The 20,667-nt window shown below is 37.3% G+C and overlaps 1 protein-coding gene across 1 annotated transcript in view; it reads left to right on the forward strand.

Moving 5' to 3' along the window:
* Positions 1-20,667, forward strand: part of Skint4l1 (selection and upkeep of intraepithelial T cells 4 like 1) — a 185,474-nt gene that overhangs the window by 42,305 nt on the left and 122,502 nt on the right. The window contains exons 7-8 of the mRNA XM_063261325.1: positions 11,348-11,425; positions 12,917-12,979. Of these exons, the coding sequence (XP_063117395.1) occupies positions 11,348-11,425; positions 12,917-12,979 (141 nt within the window). The remainder of the gene's footprint in view (positions 1-11,347; positions 11,426-12,916; positions 12,980-20,667) is intronic.

Raw genomic sequence — 20,667 nt, forward strand, 5'->3', positions numbered from 1 at the left:
AAAACCATCCTTCACCACGATCAAGTCAGCTTCATACCAGGGATGCAAGGTTGGTTCAGTATCTGAAAATTCATTAATGTACTACTATATAAACAAACTCAAAGAAGAAAATCACATGGCCATCTCATTAGATGCTGAAAAAGACTTTCACAAATTACATCACTCCTTCATGTTAAAAGTATTAGAAAAGTAGAAATTCAAGCCCCAAATATTTTTAGTTATTTTATTCATGTACATTTCAAATATTGTCCCCTTTCCTGGTCTCCCCTTTGCAAACCCTTCACCCCATTCCCCTACTCTTTGCATCTGTGAGTGTTCCTCCACCTACCCATGCACTTTCTCCTCACTACACTAGCATGTCTCTACTCTGGGTCATCAAGCCACAGCAGAGGCAAGGGCCGCCCCTCCCATGGAAGCTAGATAAGGCAATCCTATGCTACATATATAGCTGGAGCCATGGATCCCTCCATGAACACTATTTGGTTGGACTGGTGGTTTAATCCCTGGGAGCTCTGAGAGTCCAGTTAGTTGACATTGTTGTTCTTAAATCAAGGTTGCAATTTGCTTCAGCTCCTTCAGTTCTTCCCCTAACTCCTCCATTTGTGTCCCAGGGCTCAGTCCAATGGTTGGCTGTTAGCATCTACATCTGTATTAATCAGGTGCTGGCATAGCCTCTTAGGGAACAGATATACCAGGCTCCTTCCTGTCAGCAAGCACTCCTTGACATCAGCAATGGTCTTGGGATCTGCTGTCTGCAGATGGGATGGATCCCAAGGTGGGGCAGTCACTAGATGGCCTTCCCTTCAGTCTCTACCCCAGTTTTTGTCCCTGCATTTTCTTTAGAAAGGAAGAATTCTGGGTTAAATTTTGAGATGGGTGGGTGTCCCCATCCTTCAGTCTCCCCTTTGTTGTGTATTTAGGTTAATGTCATCCTGGTTGAGTCCTGGGAACCTCTTACTTCCCTTGTACCTGGGACATTCTAGTGGCTATCCTCAGTTGTCTACCCCTAGTGCTTCATATTTTGGTTCATTTCCCTGACCCTATGTACTTCTATCCAGTCCCTTCCCATACCTGATGCTGGCCATGCTTTTTCCTCCTCCTAACTCCTTCTCTTTACTTCCTAAGATTATTTTGTTCATCCTTCTAAGTTGGTTTGAACCATCCATACTTTGGTCTTCCTTCTTATTAAGTTTCATGTGGTCTGTGAGTTGTATCCTGGATATTCTGCACTTTTGGGCTAATATCCACTTAGCAGTGAGTACATATCATGTGTGTTCTTTTGTGTCTCAGTTACCTCACTCAGGATGATATTTTCTAGTTCCATCCATTTGCCTGTAAATTTCATGAAGGCATTGTTTTTAATAGCTGAGCAGTACTCCATTTTGTAAATCTACCACATTTTCTATATCTATTTTTATTTGCTGAGAAGATCTTATTGTAGAAAGACCTGAGACTTCTGTGCATCTCTGTCTTATGTTTGGGTTGCAGCTGGCAGCCTATGCATTAATCTTAGGCAGCCTATAATGCAAGCAGTCAGGAGAGCGGGTCTTGCTGTCCCTGGTCTTGTTGACACATGGGTAATACAAAAAAGCAAGCATAGGAGGGCTGGCTGCAGCGAGGTAGAGGGTTTGGCAGTGGCCAGAGGGGTGAGGAAGAAGTCCACATAAGATTGCTATGCCTCTGAGAATGTTTTGGAAAATTAGCTGCCATTTTTTTCTGCTCTTGATCTTCAACTGTGAAGGCTTCATCTCAGGTAGCCATGTACCCAGGATCCTTGGTTCCTCTCTCAGGCTCAGGGAACTGTCTTGTGGGACTAGTACTACTGTATGTCTTACCTCAGGGGTTCAGTGCTGCCTCTGGTTGCCAAAGGTTGCTTGGGGCTTTAGAGGGAGCTTCTCAGTTAATTTTTTGTAGACTGCTTAGACTCTCTTTAACTTCTACCTTGCTACAGCTTTAGAGAATAAAATCAGTTGTTTATATGGGGAGGGAGGACTTTTACCTCAGGTTAGTTTGGTTCTAACCATGAAGTAAGATAAACCAATTTGTTGCAGGAAATTTGAACCCTAATAAGCTAATAAAAGATATTTTGATTACAAGCCATATGACTAGATTGGGCAAATCTAGTGCTGCACTAACATATTTGAAGCCACAAGATCACTTGCTACTTGCATTTCCTCTCATGGGTTCTAGTTCATTTCAGTTTGCTCCTACTCTTCTTCTGTCCTCTCCTCCTCCCTCTACCTGCCCTCCACACCCAAGCCTTCATTCCCACCTTTCTTCTACACTATCCACTGTGGGCCTGTGTATTAGAGGCTTCCCACAGAGATCTATGACCTGACATAGGGGAGAGGGGAAATTTCCTCTGTTGCCTCCACTGCTGGTGCTGCCCCACCTCCATCTCTGCTGAGCCAAGACATTGGGCTGGGTTGAGCCATCAGGAGGATGACAAGCCAGTGAGGGGTGCAGGGGAGCTTCTGGTGGTAATTTTGGGAGAGCATATATCTTCCCCAAGCAGCAGTATTATAGCTCCCATGACAGAAACTCTCAGATGATGGAGTAATTCTTGCACATCTCTATTCCTTCTGGATAGAATTATTATATACAGTTTTGGGATGGGTCAGGGTCTGACAGTAGGTGCTTCCTATTGGCTTGGTCTGAGAGCTTTGTGATAACTTATCTACATGTGCAAGGGTTTGGAGTACTACTCCTACCTGACTGATGGACACAAAGCTATCTACAGGTGGCCGGGGCGGGGAGGCAGGGGGGGCTGTAGCTACATAACAGGGACCTTGTTTCCTGGGGGTTTAGTGAAATGTCTGCCATCCCTTAGGATAACCTGGGTTTCAAATATCAGCTCAACCAGGAACAGGGAAACCTTTCACAGGCTCTAGCATATTATTGACTGGTTAAAATGAGGCAAAGGTTCATGTGGCACCAACTGAGTACAATATCCTCTGCTCACTGGGGTCAACCCTTCTTGAGGAACCCGTATTAACATTAGAATACAAAAGCATCATACCATCCTACTACAAAATGTATTTGATGGCTCTGTATGATTTGCATTGTTATTGAGATTAAGTTCTTAAAAAGCTAATGAAATCAAGACAGTATTTGATGTCTGTGAATTTATAAGTAGATAAAAATATATGGGAATATGTGCACATGTATGATGGGGTTTAATTCAGGTATAAATAATATAATTGTCATTTGTAGGGCATAAAGTGAATGTAACAGAAAATTAATATTTTAATTGATATAATTCAGAGCTATAGATCCTAACCCTAACCCTTTCACTTTGTGGATTGGAAAGTTTACATAGATGTGGAGGAAATTTTTATATATTTGTGATATTAATTTAAAAACAATATCATCAGGAGGTAAAGAGAACTGGAAGAGATGACTTTGTCAGAGGAGGGGTATGGTTTGGCAAATCACTGTGATTTGTTTCCATATCTGAAATAAATTTATCACTATACTTGATATATGTTTGCCAATAAAAATTAAAAACCTTAAACTCATGTATATTCCTTAAATCATTCTCTCTCATCAGAGCCCATCTACTTGCTCTAGATGTCTCTTAATGGAGGCAGTATGCCCATTATCTAAGCAGTTGGGAATGAATGTTTCTGAAAGTCTTTACCCATTTTCATCCTATATCCTCTGCTTGTTCCAGTAGAGCTGCTGACAATGCTGTTTTTAAAAGCTAGTGTTCCTCCATGTGTACTCATTGGTTGGAGGTCTGTGAAAGCTCATTTCCCCAGTGTAGGGAAATGCCAGTGTGGGGAGGAGGGAGGGAGTGGGTAGGTGGAAGTGGGAGCATCTTCATAGAAGTAGGGGAGATAGGGAGGGATGAGAGAGAAGGAAAAGAGGATAACATTTGAAATGTAAATATATAAAATATCCAATAAAAATAAAAATTTAAAAAGCTGGTGTTGCCTTTACATTAATCAAGTTGAAACCACTTTACCAAAGGTGATTCTCATTCAAGCTTATGAAGAAGCTTTAAGATGTAACTTGTTTATGTCAATACCCATGCTGGAGAGAAATATTCAGCAATACAGCTATTTACATTTTAATTATCCAGGCTCAAGTCAGTAACCTTTTAACCACAATTATTTGTGCAATACCAAATAAACTCTTTTTTTTATCTTTATTAACTTGAGTATTTCTTATTTACATTTCGATTTTTATTCCCTTTCCCGGTTTCCCGGCAAACATCCCCCTAACCCCTCCCCCTCCCTTCTATATTGGTGTTCCCCTCCCCATCCTCCCCCCATTACCGCCCTCCCCCCCAACAATCACGTTCACTGGGGGATTCAGTCTTGGCAGGACCAAGGGCTTCCCCTTCCACTGGTGCTCTTACTAGGCTATTCATTGCTACCTATGAGGTTGGAGCCCAGGGTCAGTCCATGTATAATCTTTGGGTAGTGGCTTAGTTCCTGGAAGCTCTGGTTGCTTGGCATTGTTGTTCATATAGTGTCTCGAGCCCCTTCAAGCATTTCCAGTCCTTTCTCTGATTCTTTCAACGGGGTCCCGTTCTCAGTTCAGTGGTTTGCTGCTGGCATTCGCCTATGTATTTGCTGTATTCTGGCTGTGTCTCTCAGGAGAGATCTACATCCGGTTCCTGTCGACCTGCACTTCTTTGCTTCATCCATCTTATCTAATTGGGTGGCTGTATATAAATTCTTTGGTTCACCAATGTCGGCTTGCATGAAATCTTGGTCTCTCATGGGTACCTGGTAAAGAGAATGGGGACTGCAAGGAGTCAGGATCAGTGACCTGCAGGTCTGGGCTGATTTTAGGCTAGGGGGAATGGGAATCCAGATTAGCTCAGGGGTGAATGTCCAAAGCACAGAGGGGCCTTCTTTGGGAAACTTAGGCTGTGCCACTTTTTTCTTGATTAAAAGATGGCCTGTGTTTCTCTAAACTGTTTATGTATCATAGAAAATTGTGTATACAACTTACTCAGGGTAGACCAGTTGTTAACTACCTTTTTTCAGGAAAGAAGGTCTTGGAAGGGTAATTTATTGACTTAACACAGTTGGTCTAGATCTTTCAATAGCGTGAAGAACTCTGCAATGTATGTTACATGACTACTTATCATGTTCCTCATACAGGATGTTGAGGTGCAGGACAGGAACCAGTTCAGAATAGATACAAAGCTTACTATTCTCAGATATGATAATTACTGGGTTTCTGAATCTGCTGAACCTTCCCAGTATTTGTCTGATGACACAGTTCCACTTTACCTTCATCCCCTCCTTTTTCTTTTTTTTAAAGGGCAGGTGTCATTGGAAAAACTGTTACTTATGGTGTTTGTAATAACATTTTGGGTAGACTAGGAAGTGAATATTAAAATAAACTAGATCATAATCCAGAGGGGTAATGAGAAGTGTAGGCTATGAAAACAAGGGGTTATTGAACCAATTAATTGTTCATTTGACTAAAATTGAGAGTGGGATTGTACAGAGTTTGTGAGGATATTATCATTGATTTCAAACATTGATTTATCTATATAGACGTAATCTTTTTCTTATTATCATGTAAGTTTTCCTAAGTTTAGTAGCCATCAGCCTCTGGTAAGACAGTTTATCTGTCACTGGAAGGTCTCAAGGCTGCCATCTGCGAGTCTCAGCATCGCTTCTCAAAAGTCTTAAGTCAGATGAAGTATCTAGACAAAGGCAGATTCTTGGACCCTCAGAGGTCCAAGGAAATTGTGAGTCAGTCTCTGTCTGGCCTGTGGGAGCAGGGCTGTCTTTTTATTTTTGGTAGAGCTAAACCTGTAGAATAACCATAACAGGAACAGAAACCCAGGAGCAGGATGTCTGTACAGGGAGATTATGTATATATGAAGCCTGTAATAGTTGAATTGGGATCACATAGGTGGTTCATTGTTATAGCCCTAGAAAAGGGCAAAGGTGTTTGACAAAGTGTAGCCCTGGAAGGAATCTTTAGGTGAGGAGCTATCAGTGTTGTTTTAAGGAAATCAGAAGGAAGAGGTGGAGATTTATCTGTACTAGATAGCCTAGAAAGAAAATATTATGTTAATTATGTATCTGGGAAGGCAGAAATAGCTTGTCTATAAAAAGAAATGAGTTAAAGTAGATAGAATTATTTTATTAGTTAAGAATTAAATAATGCTTATTAACTTTGTGAGTTGGATCTGTTAGTTTAATTTTTGTAGCTTAAAAGAAATTTTATATAAATTGAAATTTTTAGAACAATTTTAGGTTAAGAAACATGAACATTGTTTCACAGGCTCCTGTTAGACAGAAAAATGAATATTTAAATAAAGACATATTAAATTTTTGGATTAAAGGGCATAAACATTGCTTTAGGAGTTCTGGTTAGGGAGAAGAACATACAATTAAGCAAAAGTCATGAGCATTTTGGAGTTAAAGGATTAGATGTGTTTTCTTTTTTAATTCTCAGCACTAAGATCTCTGCTATTGTGTTTTGCTGGTGGGGGCTCTTTTCACCTAAGTGAAGGGGGAGGAGCCTGCTCTATCTCAATAGTTGGCCATTTGTTCTAGCAGTTTCCTGTGTTTGTATCTGTATGTGTGTGTCTGTGTGTCTGTGTGTATCTGTGCGTATCTGTGTGTGTTTTGGCTGGTATTTGCAGAGTGTAGGAGTGTGTTGGTTTTTGTAAGCATTAAAAGTAGAGCTAAAAGTGAAGAAGCATTGTTGCTTGTAAGTTCCATATCCACAGGGACAAGGTAGGCATACAGATCAGAAAAGAAACTTAACTCACTTATCTTCTTTTTTCTTTGACTCTGGGAATATCATTGGGCAGGTTAGATGCTCAGATTTCATTAACAATTCAAAAGCCAATAAAATAGAAAAGAAAGAAAGAAAGAAAGGAAGAAAGAAAGAAAGAGAGAAAGAAAAGAAAGAGAGAAAGAAAGAAAGAGACACTTAGATACCTGAACTCTGGATGAAAGAGAGACACACATAGATAGATGAATTCTTAGTGAGAGGGATAAGGCTACATCATAAATTTATTGTTACTTTTCTTTTTATATCTAATTGTAATAATAAATAACATAGTTTCAAAAATATTTCTATATTTAATGAATTCATAGTAAGTTTCAAGAAATAGTTCATTTCACATTTCTACAAGGCTTAAGGATTTGCAAATGAATTGTGTACCTGTCTTTCCGTTCAGACTACTACCTGACAACTTTCATTAACTGTTTTCTAGCCCTATAAATCAATTAAGAGTTTAAAGCAGTATTTTTATGTAATAAGTTAGTATGGCTTTGTCAAGAGAAAAATCATCTGCCTGTGTCTTTCCTTTTTAAATCCAGCACAGATAAAATATTTCATCATTTATTTTCTGTCCTTGTGCATAAAATAAACTAACTGCCCATTGCTAGTTTAGGACATTTGGTGACTAAATAGTGGCCTCATTTCTAATCTACACAGAATGTTACCCTTGATCCTTTTTCATTCCAAGACTGCTTTCTTTTGCTAGTGCAATTAGCATGAGACACATGAAGATGGGCAGAACTCTATCTGCAGCTTTTATTCTATAGGAGGTTTGAGATCGCTACTATCAATGTAGGAGTACTGTAAGAACATTGTAGGGGATTATGAATTGAAACTTGATGCATTATTGCATCTAAGTACATCTACATATTGAGTCTGCAGGAATTCTACCCAATAGGGAGGGTTGAGAACCAGGAAGAATTGAGATATGTAATCGTGGCAGGAAAGGTATATCAGTAGCAAGTAGCAATATTGGGATGGAGTTTTAGGGAATCTGGCATCTCAGAGGAGACCCATCACAGTCATGGAAAGTGGTGGGCTATCTCAAGAAAACATACTTGCTTGCCTTTCTTAGATGGCTTCTGATATAAGGCTAAATCATAGTGCAAGTGTTTTATAAATTTGCAAAAGCAACCATGAAAACAACAGTTGGGGTGTTTCCTGCAAGCCAAAATATGGAACTAAAAATGATCAAAAAGTCACTGCTAGGAGCAAAAAGGAAATTAGAGCGTATGCTCAATGTCATAGAGAAACTAACTCTTATTAAGCAAAGGAAAATAATCAGGAAGCACCCATAACTTAGAAATGTCAAGGTTCTCATTATCATTATTGTCTATTGTCTATTTTCTTTTTCCCCCATCTTTATTAAATTGGGTATTTCTTATTTACATTTCAAATGTTATTCCCTTTCCCAGTTTCCATGCCAACATCCCGCTAACCCCTCCCATTCCCATTCTACATGGTTGTTCCCCTCCCAATCCTCCTCCCATTACTGCCCTCCCCGCAAGAATCCCCTTCACTGGGGGTCCAGCCTAGGCAGGACCAAGGGCTTCCCCTTCCACTGGTGCCCTTACTAGGCTATTTCTGGGTCTTCAATTCTATTCCACTGGTCTATCTGCCTGCCTCTGTACCAATACCATACAGTTTTTATCACTATTGCTCTGTAACTGCTTGAGTAACTCTGTAACTGCTGTAACTCTGTAACTCTGTAACTCTGTAACTGCTTGAGTTCAGGGATAGTGGTTCCCCCGGAAGTCCTTTTATTGTTGAGGATAGTTTTAACTATCTTGGGTTTTTGTTATTCCAGATGAATTTCTAAATTGTTCTGTCTAACTCTATGAAGAATTGGATTGGGATTTTGATGGAGATTGCATTGAATCAGTAGATCGCTTTTGGTAAAATGGCCATTTTTACTATATTAATCCTGGCATGGGATAGCCCTGGCATGAGCATGGGATATCTTTCCATCTTCTGAGATCTTTTCAGTTTCTTTCTTCAGAGGCTTGAAGTTCTTATTATACATATCTTTCACTTGTTTGGTTAAAGTCACACCGAGGTATTTAATATTATATGGGACTATTATGAAGGGTGTTGTTTCCATAATTTCTTTTTCAGCTGGTTTCTCTTTTGTGTAGAGGAAGGCTACTGATTTATTTGAGTAAATTTTATACCCAGCCACATTGCTGAAGGTGTTTATCAGGTTTAGTAGTTCTCTGGTGGAACTTTTGGGATCACTGAAAAATACTATCATATCATCTGCAAATATTGATATTTTTATTGTCTATTTTCTATTGTCTATAAAATCAATAAAATCTGTTAAAATGATATTTCATGAAACTTGTCTGTAAGTTTAATACTGTGTACTGAGAATTTGAAATTTTACTTTCTTTAACAAACATGGAACATTATTCCATTTTATCTCTAGTGGTAAAACATTATTTCGTTTTAATGAAACATTATTTCATTTTAATGAAACATTATTTCATTTTATCTCTAGTGGTGGAATGTTGACTTGTTTCACAAAGAGAGCAGTAGTTGACTATGATTTGCTCCATGCTCTAGCAAGGGAGTGATTTTTTCAACTGTAAATAGATTCTGTAAATGTGTCACATTTACAGTTTTGGGGACTTTTTAGAAAGCATATAAATTCTAGGGCTGTGAGTGCTAGTTTTGGTTGTCTGCTATTGGTTGTTCGGGGTTTGGTTGCAGATAATTAATATTCCTGCTTAAAGAAGAATCTAGACTAAAAGAGATTCAATTCAGAGTTCTCTGTTCTTTACTCTCTCCATTTTAAAAATTTTACTAGTATCTTGAATTATTATCTTGAATTAGGTTGAAATGATGGTAGACTGATGGCAGCAATTGAAAGAAAGTATCACACAAAGGAAAAAAAAGACTAGCTACAAGTAGGGTCTTGAAAATGAGAGAGGTTGTTAGAAAGAAGAACCCACAAAGGAGCAAAGATCCAAATATGAACTTAGGCAGAATGAGAAATTTGATATCAAATGCTATAGAAGAATACCTGAGCAGTTGGAAAAATAAAGGGATCTGAGAAGTAAAAGATGGCTGAAATGGGAAAAGAAATGGGGTTACTCTGCTCCTTCTTTTCTGAAAGTATGTCAGAATTTCCTATAGAACTTGAGTGATTTTTCTTGTTATTGGAATCACTTGGGATGTGAGAAACATCCCAAAAGAGATGAGCAAAAATTCTCCACCTCAGTGAAGTGGCTAGCTTACAGGAGTTTCCCACAAAAGAAAATGGGAAAAGAAACAGTACTATATGTGGTGGCTTGGAGATACTGAAAATAGAGGAGGAAAATCTGATAAAACAGCCTGTATCAAAATAAAAGGTTAAACTCCCACCAACCATGCCAGAAGAGTAAGAAGTGGATCATCCTGGGGTTACAAAGACACCATCAGTTGTATAGTAGTTGTATAACAGGCCTGTTGATGGTAAGGAACAAAGTTATAATGACATAGGTTGGCATCCTATAGAAAGGCTAGTTCTAAGACTTTTTAAAGTGACCACAACTTCCTGCAATAGACTCCCCTAAATTGAAACAAATTATAAATAACTGGGCTACTCAAAATAGAATTAAATTGGAAAGAATAGACAGAAACAGTACTAGAGCCCAGTTGGCCTTTGCACTCTTTAATATGGCAAAGACTAAGCCAGTTATGTTGAAACATGTAGTAGAGCAAGTGGATGAAAAACTCAGAAAGCAGTTGCTAGATAAATAACAGTACATTGATAACCAAGTCAGATTCAATTTGATCATACTAAAATAGAAAGAACAATGTTTCTTTCCAGCTTTAAGGTCTTGAGGGAAAAGTTAAGGAGCCAGAAAAAAACTCTACATCTTTTCAAAAGATTATAAAATTCCTGAGAATACTTCACTGATTTTAAATTAATATTGATCTCAGTAGTGAAAAAAATCATGTGAGAACCAGATGGAAGGAAGGTTTTTGACAGGGAACTTGGTTTTCTAAATTGTGAATATTTTATGAAAAACAAGTTTATAGACCATGAAAGGTCCAGGCACCACCTATGGAGGAATTGAGAGGGCTAAATCTGATACTGGTTTTAATTTGTATCATTCTAATATACCAGGTCATTTTAAACTTAGATATTTTTCATGTCAAAATGCCTAGGGACTGAGTTGCAGGAAACATGGTCATAGGCAAAGATAATATGAATAAGTCAGTAAAGTTTTACAGTCTAAAAATGCCTGATATTTTTATTGTGGGAAATTTGGTCATTTGCAACACATTTGCAAACAATGAATCTCTAAGGGCAATGGTTGTAATAGGTATAAATCAGAAAGGTCTTTTCTTGCCATCAGTCAATGAAATCGGTACCAAACTGGAGACTACACAATTAAAAGTATAGGCCATTTGGCTCTTGTCTGTCAGGAAAAAATAAGTAGGCAGAAATCCTGCAATAAAGTCATGAAAATAAAATGTATGCTACTGCAGACAGAGATGCTGTAGACTGGCAATAGATAACCATCTTACTGTATCACCCCAAAACTCAAGGATATAAAAATAACTAATTGAATTTATGCTCTTTTACCCACAGGCTCATTAGAGTTTCTGGAGGAAATAGCTTTATTGATTCATCAAGACTGTGGAGTTGCTCAAAACTGTGGGAATCCAGGTATGATCAATTAAGATTTAAAATAAGAAATTAAATCCATGATCTGTTAAAAATATAGATACATGTAATGCAGTTCTTAGAATTGCCAAGCTGCTACTGTATCCCTAAATCTACTGCAAATTTGCTCCTGGAGACAGAACAGGAGTCTTTAAAAGTACAGGAAAATGTGTTAAGTTTTAGCACTTAAAATAAAATTGCCCAAATTAAATAAAAATTGCAAGTAAAAGGTATTGAAATAGGAAGCTTGGTGGAAGTAGGAACTTATGTAACTATGATTGTAAAGGAATCTTGGAACTTAGAATGACCATTTAAAATATATAGCATTCCTGTAATCTGAGACAGCCCATGATGAAACTTAGGGTAAAATGGTGGATGCTTCTGGGGAAGATATTGCTAGATGTCATAGAAAACAAATCTAGGCTTTGCCAATTGCCCCAACAGAGGACACATACTACAGTGCAGTTTGCATTTGCATTAGTTAACATGCCAAAGGGATAAATCCTGAAACACTGAACCATGAACCAGAGCAAGTGGAATGAAGATACTTAGAGAGCAGTTACTAAAACAGCAGTACTCTGATATCCAAATTCAGATTCAATTTGTCCATGCTAAAAGAGAAATTAAATGTTGCTTTGCTGCTTTAAGATCTTGGGAGGGAAGTTCAGATGTCAGGAAAAGGTCTTCCTCACTTACAAAGATTATACAAACTCTGGAGAAGCCTTCACAGATTTTAAAGTAATACTGGTTTCTGCAGTAAACAAAATCATATGAGAACCAAGTGGAAGGCAGGTGAATATCTTCTGAAAAACAAGTTCTTAAACCATTAAAGTCCTAGGCACCATCTATAGAGGAATCAAGAAAGATACAACTGATGTTTGTTCTAATATGTAACTTTTTACTATAAAAGGTCATTCTATATATAGAAATCTCTAATGCCTAAATGTCTACTAATTTAGTTGTACAATATATGGTCAGATATGATATTTTATGGTCATAATATGCAAAGATATTATGAGAAAGCCACTATAAATCTCCATTCTCAAAATGCCTGGTGTTTTTATTGTGAGAAATTTGGTCATTTGAAACTCAATTGTGAATAAGGCATTTCTAAGGGCAATGTGTATCCTAAGTTTAAAGCATTAAGAACAGCTACACTTCCAGGTGTGTTCATTTGATAATGCAAAGGTTACCATTGGCACAAGGAATACGGGAACAAAAGAGATACCCAATATGTTTACCGGCCATCGGAAAATGAAATGGGGACTTAGATGTAGACTAAACAGTAAAAAAGAACAAGACATTGCCTCTTTACAGCCAGGAAGGAATAAAAAGGGATAAATTCCTCAATGAAGTAATGAAAATCTAATGCATGTTACTGGAAGCAGTGCTGCTTCAGACTTGGCAATAGATAAACATCCTACACTATTTCCCCAAAACTCAATGTTATAAAAAGAACTAATTGAATTTATGGTCTTTTGCTCCTATATACAGAAACGTTGCTGTTCCACCAAATTTTTGCTACCATTGAATGCTCATGTTCCCCTGAGAATTCAGGTATGATTAATGAACTTTTCAAAGAAAAATGAAATCCATGGTCTGTGGAAACTATAGATACAATCTAATGCAGTAATTAGGATTGCCCAGATGATACTCTATCACTAAATCTAGGACAACATGCTCTAGGAGAAAGAACAGGAATGTTTGGAAATACAGGAAAATGTTTTAATTTTTAGCCGTTAAACCGTTCAGAGGACAAAATTAAAATTGCAACTAAAATATATTGAAATGGAAGGCTTGGTGGAAATAGGAGCTTATGTAACTATGATTTTATAAAAATCTTGGAATTCCTTTAATAGGGAACATTCTAAGTTCCAAGGGAACATATCTAACACACAATGCACGAGTTAGAGAAAGGACTGAAGGAGCTTAAGGGGTTTGCAACACCATAGGAAGAACAGTAATATTAACCCACCAGACCACACCAGAGCTCCCAAGCACAAAACCGCCAGACCCATGGCTCCAGCCACATATGTAGCAGAGGATGGCATTGTCTAGCATCAATAGGAGGAAAAGTCCTTGGTCCTGTGTAGGCTCATTTCCCCAAAGTAGGGGGATGCCAGGCATTGAGGTGGGAGTGGATGGGTGGGAGAGGGAGCGTGCTCATATAAGCAGGTGGAAGGGTAACAGAGTACGGAAAGAGGGTGAAAGGGTAAAACACTTGAAATGTAAATACATAAAATATCCACAACAATTTAAAAAATAAGTAATAAATACATAATTTATACCAGTGCATAGAAAGTGAAACTTTATCACAAATAATCTAGAAAAGCCAACAACAATTACAACAACAAAAAAACAGAATAATGAAAACAATTCCTAGCAAGAAAAGAACAGTTGGAGAAATCACTATCCTTAACCTCAAGCTCTATTGCAGAGCAATAATGATAAAAACTGCATGGTATTGGTACAGAGACAGACAGGTTGATCAATGGAATAGAGTTGAAGATCCAAAAATAAAACCACACACTTATGAACACTTGATCCTTGACAAAGATCTCAAAAATATACAGTGGAAAAAGAAAGCATATTAAATAAATGGTGCTGGTGTAACTGACTATCTTATGTTAAAAAATGAAAATGGACTCATATTTGTTACCGTGAACAAAGCTCAAATCCAAGTGTATCAAGGACCTCAATATACGAAACAGATACAATGAATGTAATAGAAAAGAAAGTTGAAAAAAGCCTTGAACTCATTGGCACAGGGGGAAATTATTTAAACAGAACTCCAATGGCTCAGGCTCTAAGATCAAGAATTGATAAGTTGGAACTCATGAAACTGGAAAGCTTCTGAAAGACAAAGGACGTAGATAGTCAATCAGACCTACATATTGGGAAAAAAGTCTTCACTAACCCAACACCCAATAAGGGCTATTATCCAAAATATACAAAAAATTCAAGAAGCTAAACCACCAAAAAACCCAATAAAAAGTGGGTATAGGACTAAACTGAGAATTCACGACAGAGGAATCACAAATGGCTGAGAACCAACTAAAATGTTCAAAGTTTTATCAGAGAAATGCAAATCAAAATGACCATGGGATTCTACCTTACACTAGTCAAAATGGTTAAGATCAAAACCTTAGATGACAACACATGTTGGTGATGATGTGGAGAAAGTGAAACACTTCTCCATTGCTGCTGGGATTGTAAAATGGTACAAGCACTTTGATATTCAATTTGGAGGTTCCTCAGAAAATTGGAAATAGACCTACATAAAGTCCCAGCAATTCAACTCTTGGGAATATACCCAAAACATGCCCCACTATACCATGAAGGCATGTATTCCACTGTGTTCATAGCTGCTTTATTTGTAATAGCCAGAAACTGGACACATCCTGGATGTCCAATGACAAAAGAATGGATACAGAAAATGTGATTTATATACACAATGGAATACTACTCAACTATTAAGAATGAGGACAGTTTTTCAGGCAAGTGGTTGGAACTAGAAAATATCATCCTGAGTGGGATAACACAGAACCAAATGGACATGTATGGTATGTTCTCACTTATAAGTGGGTATTAGCCAATAAAAAAGAAAAGAAACAAGTGCAGAATACCCAAGATACAGTCCACAGAACTCACAAAGGTCAACAATTTGAAGGGCCCAAGTGATGACGTCTTAGTTCCCCTTGGGTGAGATAAGAAAGCAAACACAAGGGGGGAGGGAGTGAGGGACATGGGAGGGAAAACAAATGGGGGTTGAGGAGATGGGAACATTATCTGGTATTGGTTGGATGGAAAGGATTGAAGTCCTTAGGGTCAGCAGAAAGAATGGAAACAGGCGACCTTGGGAGGACGGAGGTGGGGAGGCCCCTCCAGAATGTACCAGAGACCTGGAAAGTGAGAGACTGTCAGGCCCCAAGTTGGGGGTCAGGGGTAGATGAAATGCCCTTCAGCGGGAAGAGGGAAATTTTTGAGCCCACCTCCAACAGAAAGACAGGGCATCAAGTGAGGGATGAAACTGCTAATCCATAGTCAAAGGTCTGACCCATAATTCTTCTGGTCTAAAAGAAGTGCAGGAATGGAATAGAGAAGATTCTGAGGAAAAGTAGGTAGAGCGACAGGCACAAAGGGGGATCCAGCTCAAGGGGAGGCCCCAAGACCTGGTACCATTACTGAAGCTATGGGATGCTCAAAAAAGGGACCTATCATGACTATCATGACTGCCCTCCAAAAGACACAACAAGCAGCTGAAAGAGTCAGAAGTAGATATTTGTACCCAACCAATGACCAGAAGCTGCTGACTTCTCTGGTTAAATTAGGGGAAAGCTGGAGGAGGTTGAGGAGGTCAACTCTGTAGGAGGACCAGCAATCTAATTAACCTGGATCCTTGAGATCTTTGAAACACTAGATCACCAACCAGGCAGCATATACCAGCTGAGCTGAGGCCCCCAATACATATACAGTAGTGGACTCCTGAGTCTGGGTTCAGTCAGAGAAGATTTGCCTAACCCTCAAGAGACTATAGACCCCAGAAAGTTTAGAGGTCTTGCTGAGTGGGTGGGATTGGGACATACTCCTGGAGATGGCCAGGGTGAGGGTTGGGGGAAGGGCAGTATGGGCTATGGAGTAGTCAGATGGAGGAACTGGTAGGGAATAAAATCTGAGTACAAAAATAAATAACATATTTAAAAAATAACATTGGCAATGAATAAATTTGTGTTGAAACAGAAAGACAAAAGTCAAAGTTAAGGCCTTCTTTCAATGAACTATGCATAAATATATGCGGAAGGAATCTTTTAAAGCAGTGGCTTAAACAGGTTAACACACCTATGTTCCAAGAGATAGCTCTTGCTGAAATTTAGGAATAAATGTTGGATGCTCCAATGAAAGATATTAATATATGTCATCAAAAACAACCTGAGGCTTTGCCAATTATCTGGACATAGAAAATAAAAGGAACTGCATATCCAAAATTAAAGGAAAAGCCATGGCTGAAATGCCAAGAACCCTATCATAAAAATAATTACCTCACAGGCCTGTATGGACAGATCAATGGCACTTGGACACACAAATATGATAGGAGCTTGACTGTAAGTTACAAGAGAACTAGAGGCCAAATATATAGAGGAGTCTACCAGCACTTGAAATCCCATGCATTTGTTATGACAGACTATTAGGGAAAATTGAGAATGTTAATAGATTTTAGAGATGAGGTTAGAGTAACTCAATGAATGTATTCATTGCAACCATGGAATTCCTTTGCCTTCTTTATTATCTAATTAAGGGATAGTAATCGATTTAAAGACTGCTCTTTTACTATCCCTTTTGGTGAGCAATATAAAGAATTGCTTTATTTTACCTACTTAGAGTGATGTTTAACCTGTAAAAAGATATCGGAGAATGTTCTTCTACTAGAATTGTTAAATAGTCAATATTTTGTGCAATAACCATTGAAAATAATTTGTAGATAATTTTCTCAATTCATTAGGTCTTATTACATGGATGATATATTATTAGCTGATTCTGTCCTAGATACTTCAGAGAAAATTTTTAAGGAAATACAAACCATTCCATTATCCTAGCTTTGAAAGATTAATATACCTCAATTCAAAGTGACCATGCATGGGAGAGTATTTGATGTGTGTGTACAGATAAGAAGAATCGTGTACATGAGAATGTGTTTTGCATGCATAGTGAATTTTAATTCAGCAATAAACAATAGAATTGTCATTTTATGGGCATAAGTCGAATGGAGTAGAAAATTAATAGTTTAACTGATAAAACAAAGAACTAAAAATATAATTTTTTACTTTGTATTTTGGAGAGTTTACATAGATACTAGTTAATTTATATAATAACTTATATAATATATAATGTAATGTAATTAATGTAAAAATAATATTGTCTGAGAAGTAAAGGAAATCCAACAGACAGGGAGAGAAGTGATTTGGGGGAGGAAGGGAATGAATTGTAAATTTTGGTGATATATCTTCATGAAATTATCTGAAGAAAATTCATCACTATATGTGATGTGTATATGTCAAAAAATAAAAACTGCAAACTCATGTATACTTTTGCCATAGGTCTCGCACAAGAGCCCATCTGCTTGTTCTAGATGTCATGGAATGGATGCAGTATTCTTATCATCTAAGAAGTTAGGAATGAATGTTTCTGAAAGACTTTACCCATTTTTTCTTCTGATATATTCTGCCTTTGCTTGTGGAGTTTCTTACAGTGCTCTTTTAAAAAGATGTGGTTGCCTTTTTACTAATCAAGTTGAAACCACTTTAAAATTGATGGTTTCCATTCAAGTTCTTGAAGGAGCTGTAGGATGTAACTTGTGTGTATCAATATCCATGCAGAAGAGAAATATTAAAAATATAGCTTTCTAATTTTTAATTATCTAGGTTCAAGTCAGTAACCTCATACCCACAATCATGTTAACACTAACAAATACACTCTTTGGCTCACCAAAGTCAAATTTTATGGAATCATTGGCTTCTCTTGGGTGCCCTGGTAAGGTCATTAAATATTCTTTTCTTTACAGAGAACTGTTTGTAGAGGAATTATTATCTACTTTTAACAATAGGCAATGTGAGTCTGATCTGAAGACAAACACGATGTCTATACCTTTTGCTATGTGATATGAAACAAAGAGCCTCTTTTCTCAGTGTCAGTTGCATGCTGTGTGATGATTTGAATCATGTAAGGAATGTTGAGATATCTCAGAATAGGGCATTATTTCAGAAGGATGTTCTGAATGTGGATTTTTTTTTCAAATATCATCAGGGGAAATTCCACATTTGTGAATATTTACAGTTTTAGTAAGAATAGAGATGCACTTCAAATGCTTGGCTCATTATCTTTTGCAATATCTGCCAGCAAATAATAACACAGAAGATCAAAGGAAACCATTGTAATCATTCACATGTCTTTAATGAAGATGATATAACATAAAAGGAAGGGTATTTTCTTGATATCTAGCAAGAATTTTTCCATTGTTCTGAAGAATGAAGTAAAATAAATAGGCAAGTGTTCTAATAATAACAATAGTTCCAGATTTGAAATAAAAAGAGTTGTAGAGCCAGATAAGTTGATGTTAACTTAAAATTCCAATATTTGAATAGAGGAAACAAATTAGAACTTTGCTAAGGACTCCAGTGTTGGAATGATACTTGAGAAACATTGTCAAAAATATTTAAATTTGAAGAAATAAGAGTGCATGTTATCCATGATAAAATATTCAGGTCAAGCATGATTATCAATATTATGATGGGAGGGTTAAGATATTATATAGGAAATAGTCTATATATATGAACTATGAAAATTGGGAAGACTTTAAAATAAACATCACTTTCTCAGAACCTGTCTTGTGAGTCTATGGAACATATGAACACATGAGGAATGTGAATAATGTAGAATTGGAGAAACAATAACATAAGTACCTATGCTACATGGCCTGAGGCAATACAAGAATATCAGTCTAATGGACTGACGCCCAGGAGACTCTGGCAACACTTAAATATCTTCAGTGAAGATCCCCATAATTATGAGAGATTGAAAGACATTAGCAAAAGGATAGTCATCACTAACCAATTTCGTTATAGAGGAGGTGGTCAGTGCCCAGGTTACAATGCCATTTATAAGTTGTTTATAGAAACTCAAGTATAAAGATAATTTGATTCTGGCTTGTAACTGCATTAATTTTACCGAACTTCATGGTGGGATGTGACCTTTGAGAGGTAGAAAAGGCTTGGACTTATCTGAATGACTTACATTGTTATTCAGGTTGAGGTATTAAAAACCTAAAGTAATCAAGCTGGAATATATAAAGGACGAGGTAGAAAAAAAGGGCCTACAAGGTTCAAACAAAGCTAAATGTGACAGATGTCATGCTACAGATATTTTCACAAAAATATCAAATCCTATACACCAGTAATGGTAAAGAGGATTTAAAGCCTGACATACAGTTTATGGAAAGCAAAATTTACAAAACAGCACATAGAAGCTATTGAACATTTTATGGTGAAGGTCAGAAATTCCATCCCAGTATATGGGGTGTATGATTCTTACAGGCAAATAGGAACATCCCACATGAAATTTTCATCCAAAATCTTTCAATAAGCTGTGGTAGCTGATGATAAAACCAAGCTAGGGTACAGATCAGGGAATTTAAGGATCAGTGATTTAGGCTCAGGAATATCCAACCACTGTTTCTCCGCAGGTCTATGCAGTAATGTGAAGAACAATATGGCATAGACTGAGGAATGTCAAAGGTGCAATATCCACAAAATAACTGAAATAACATCACTGAAAAAATTGGAGGTCAGAAAATTTACAGAATATGATTGGATTGTAGGTGGATAGTTACATCATTTCTCGGGCATTTGAAAAACACTGCTGTATATAATTAAATAATTAATGCAGATGTGGACAGCTTTTCATGCAATGAACATCACCTACTTGGTTCTCAATTATTGTTCTTTAGCCCTACAAAACAACTGACTATTCTTCTGATAATAAATCAATTTTATTTTACCACAGGGATTAATTATCAGCTGTTAAAATAGATAGAAGTAAACCATTTCTGAAGCACAGAAATTGGCATAAAACTTCACAAAACTAATGTAAGAGGCGAGGGAAGTGCTGGAGCATTGTTTAGTTTTTGATTCTACAAAGAAACATTACTGTCTGAAGAATGATGAAAGAATCATAACACTTATTAAGCAAAAGGAATTTAAAATGATCAGAAAGTGCACGTAACTTGGAAATCTCATGATTCTCATTCCCATTTTTGTCTGTAAAATCAATGAAGAACATCTGGTAAAAAGAAAAATCTTGGGGTTGGGAATTTATCTCAGTGTAGAGCGCTTGCCTAGCAAGTGCAAGGCCCTGGGTTCAGTCCCCAGCTCTGAAAAAAAGAAAAGAAAAAAATCTTTCATGGAAATTTTGTGTAAACTGAACATAGTGTAGTGAGAATTTGGAGATTTTACTTTCTTTAGAAAACATTAGAAATATGCTAAGCACATGATTTTAGTTTTATTTCTGATGTGGAAATATTAGGATGATTCACATTTTCCACAGCAACAGTCTATGAATTCTTCTTTGTTAATGCAGGGGAGTGATTTTTTTTCAGCTGCAAATATGTTATGCAATTATCTGGCAACTATGGGTACTTTTCAAAAGGCATACATATTCTAGGGCGCTGAGTTCTGGTTTTGGTCTCAGAAGAA

Source organism: Rattus norvegicus, chromosome 5, assembly GCF_036323735.1.
Source record: "Rattus norvegicus strain BN/NHsdMcwi chromosome 5, GRCr8, whole genome shotgun sequence".
Lineage (NCBI taxonomy): Eukaryota > Metazoa > Chordata > Mammalia > Rodentia > Muridae > Rattus > Rattus norvegicus.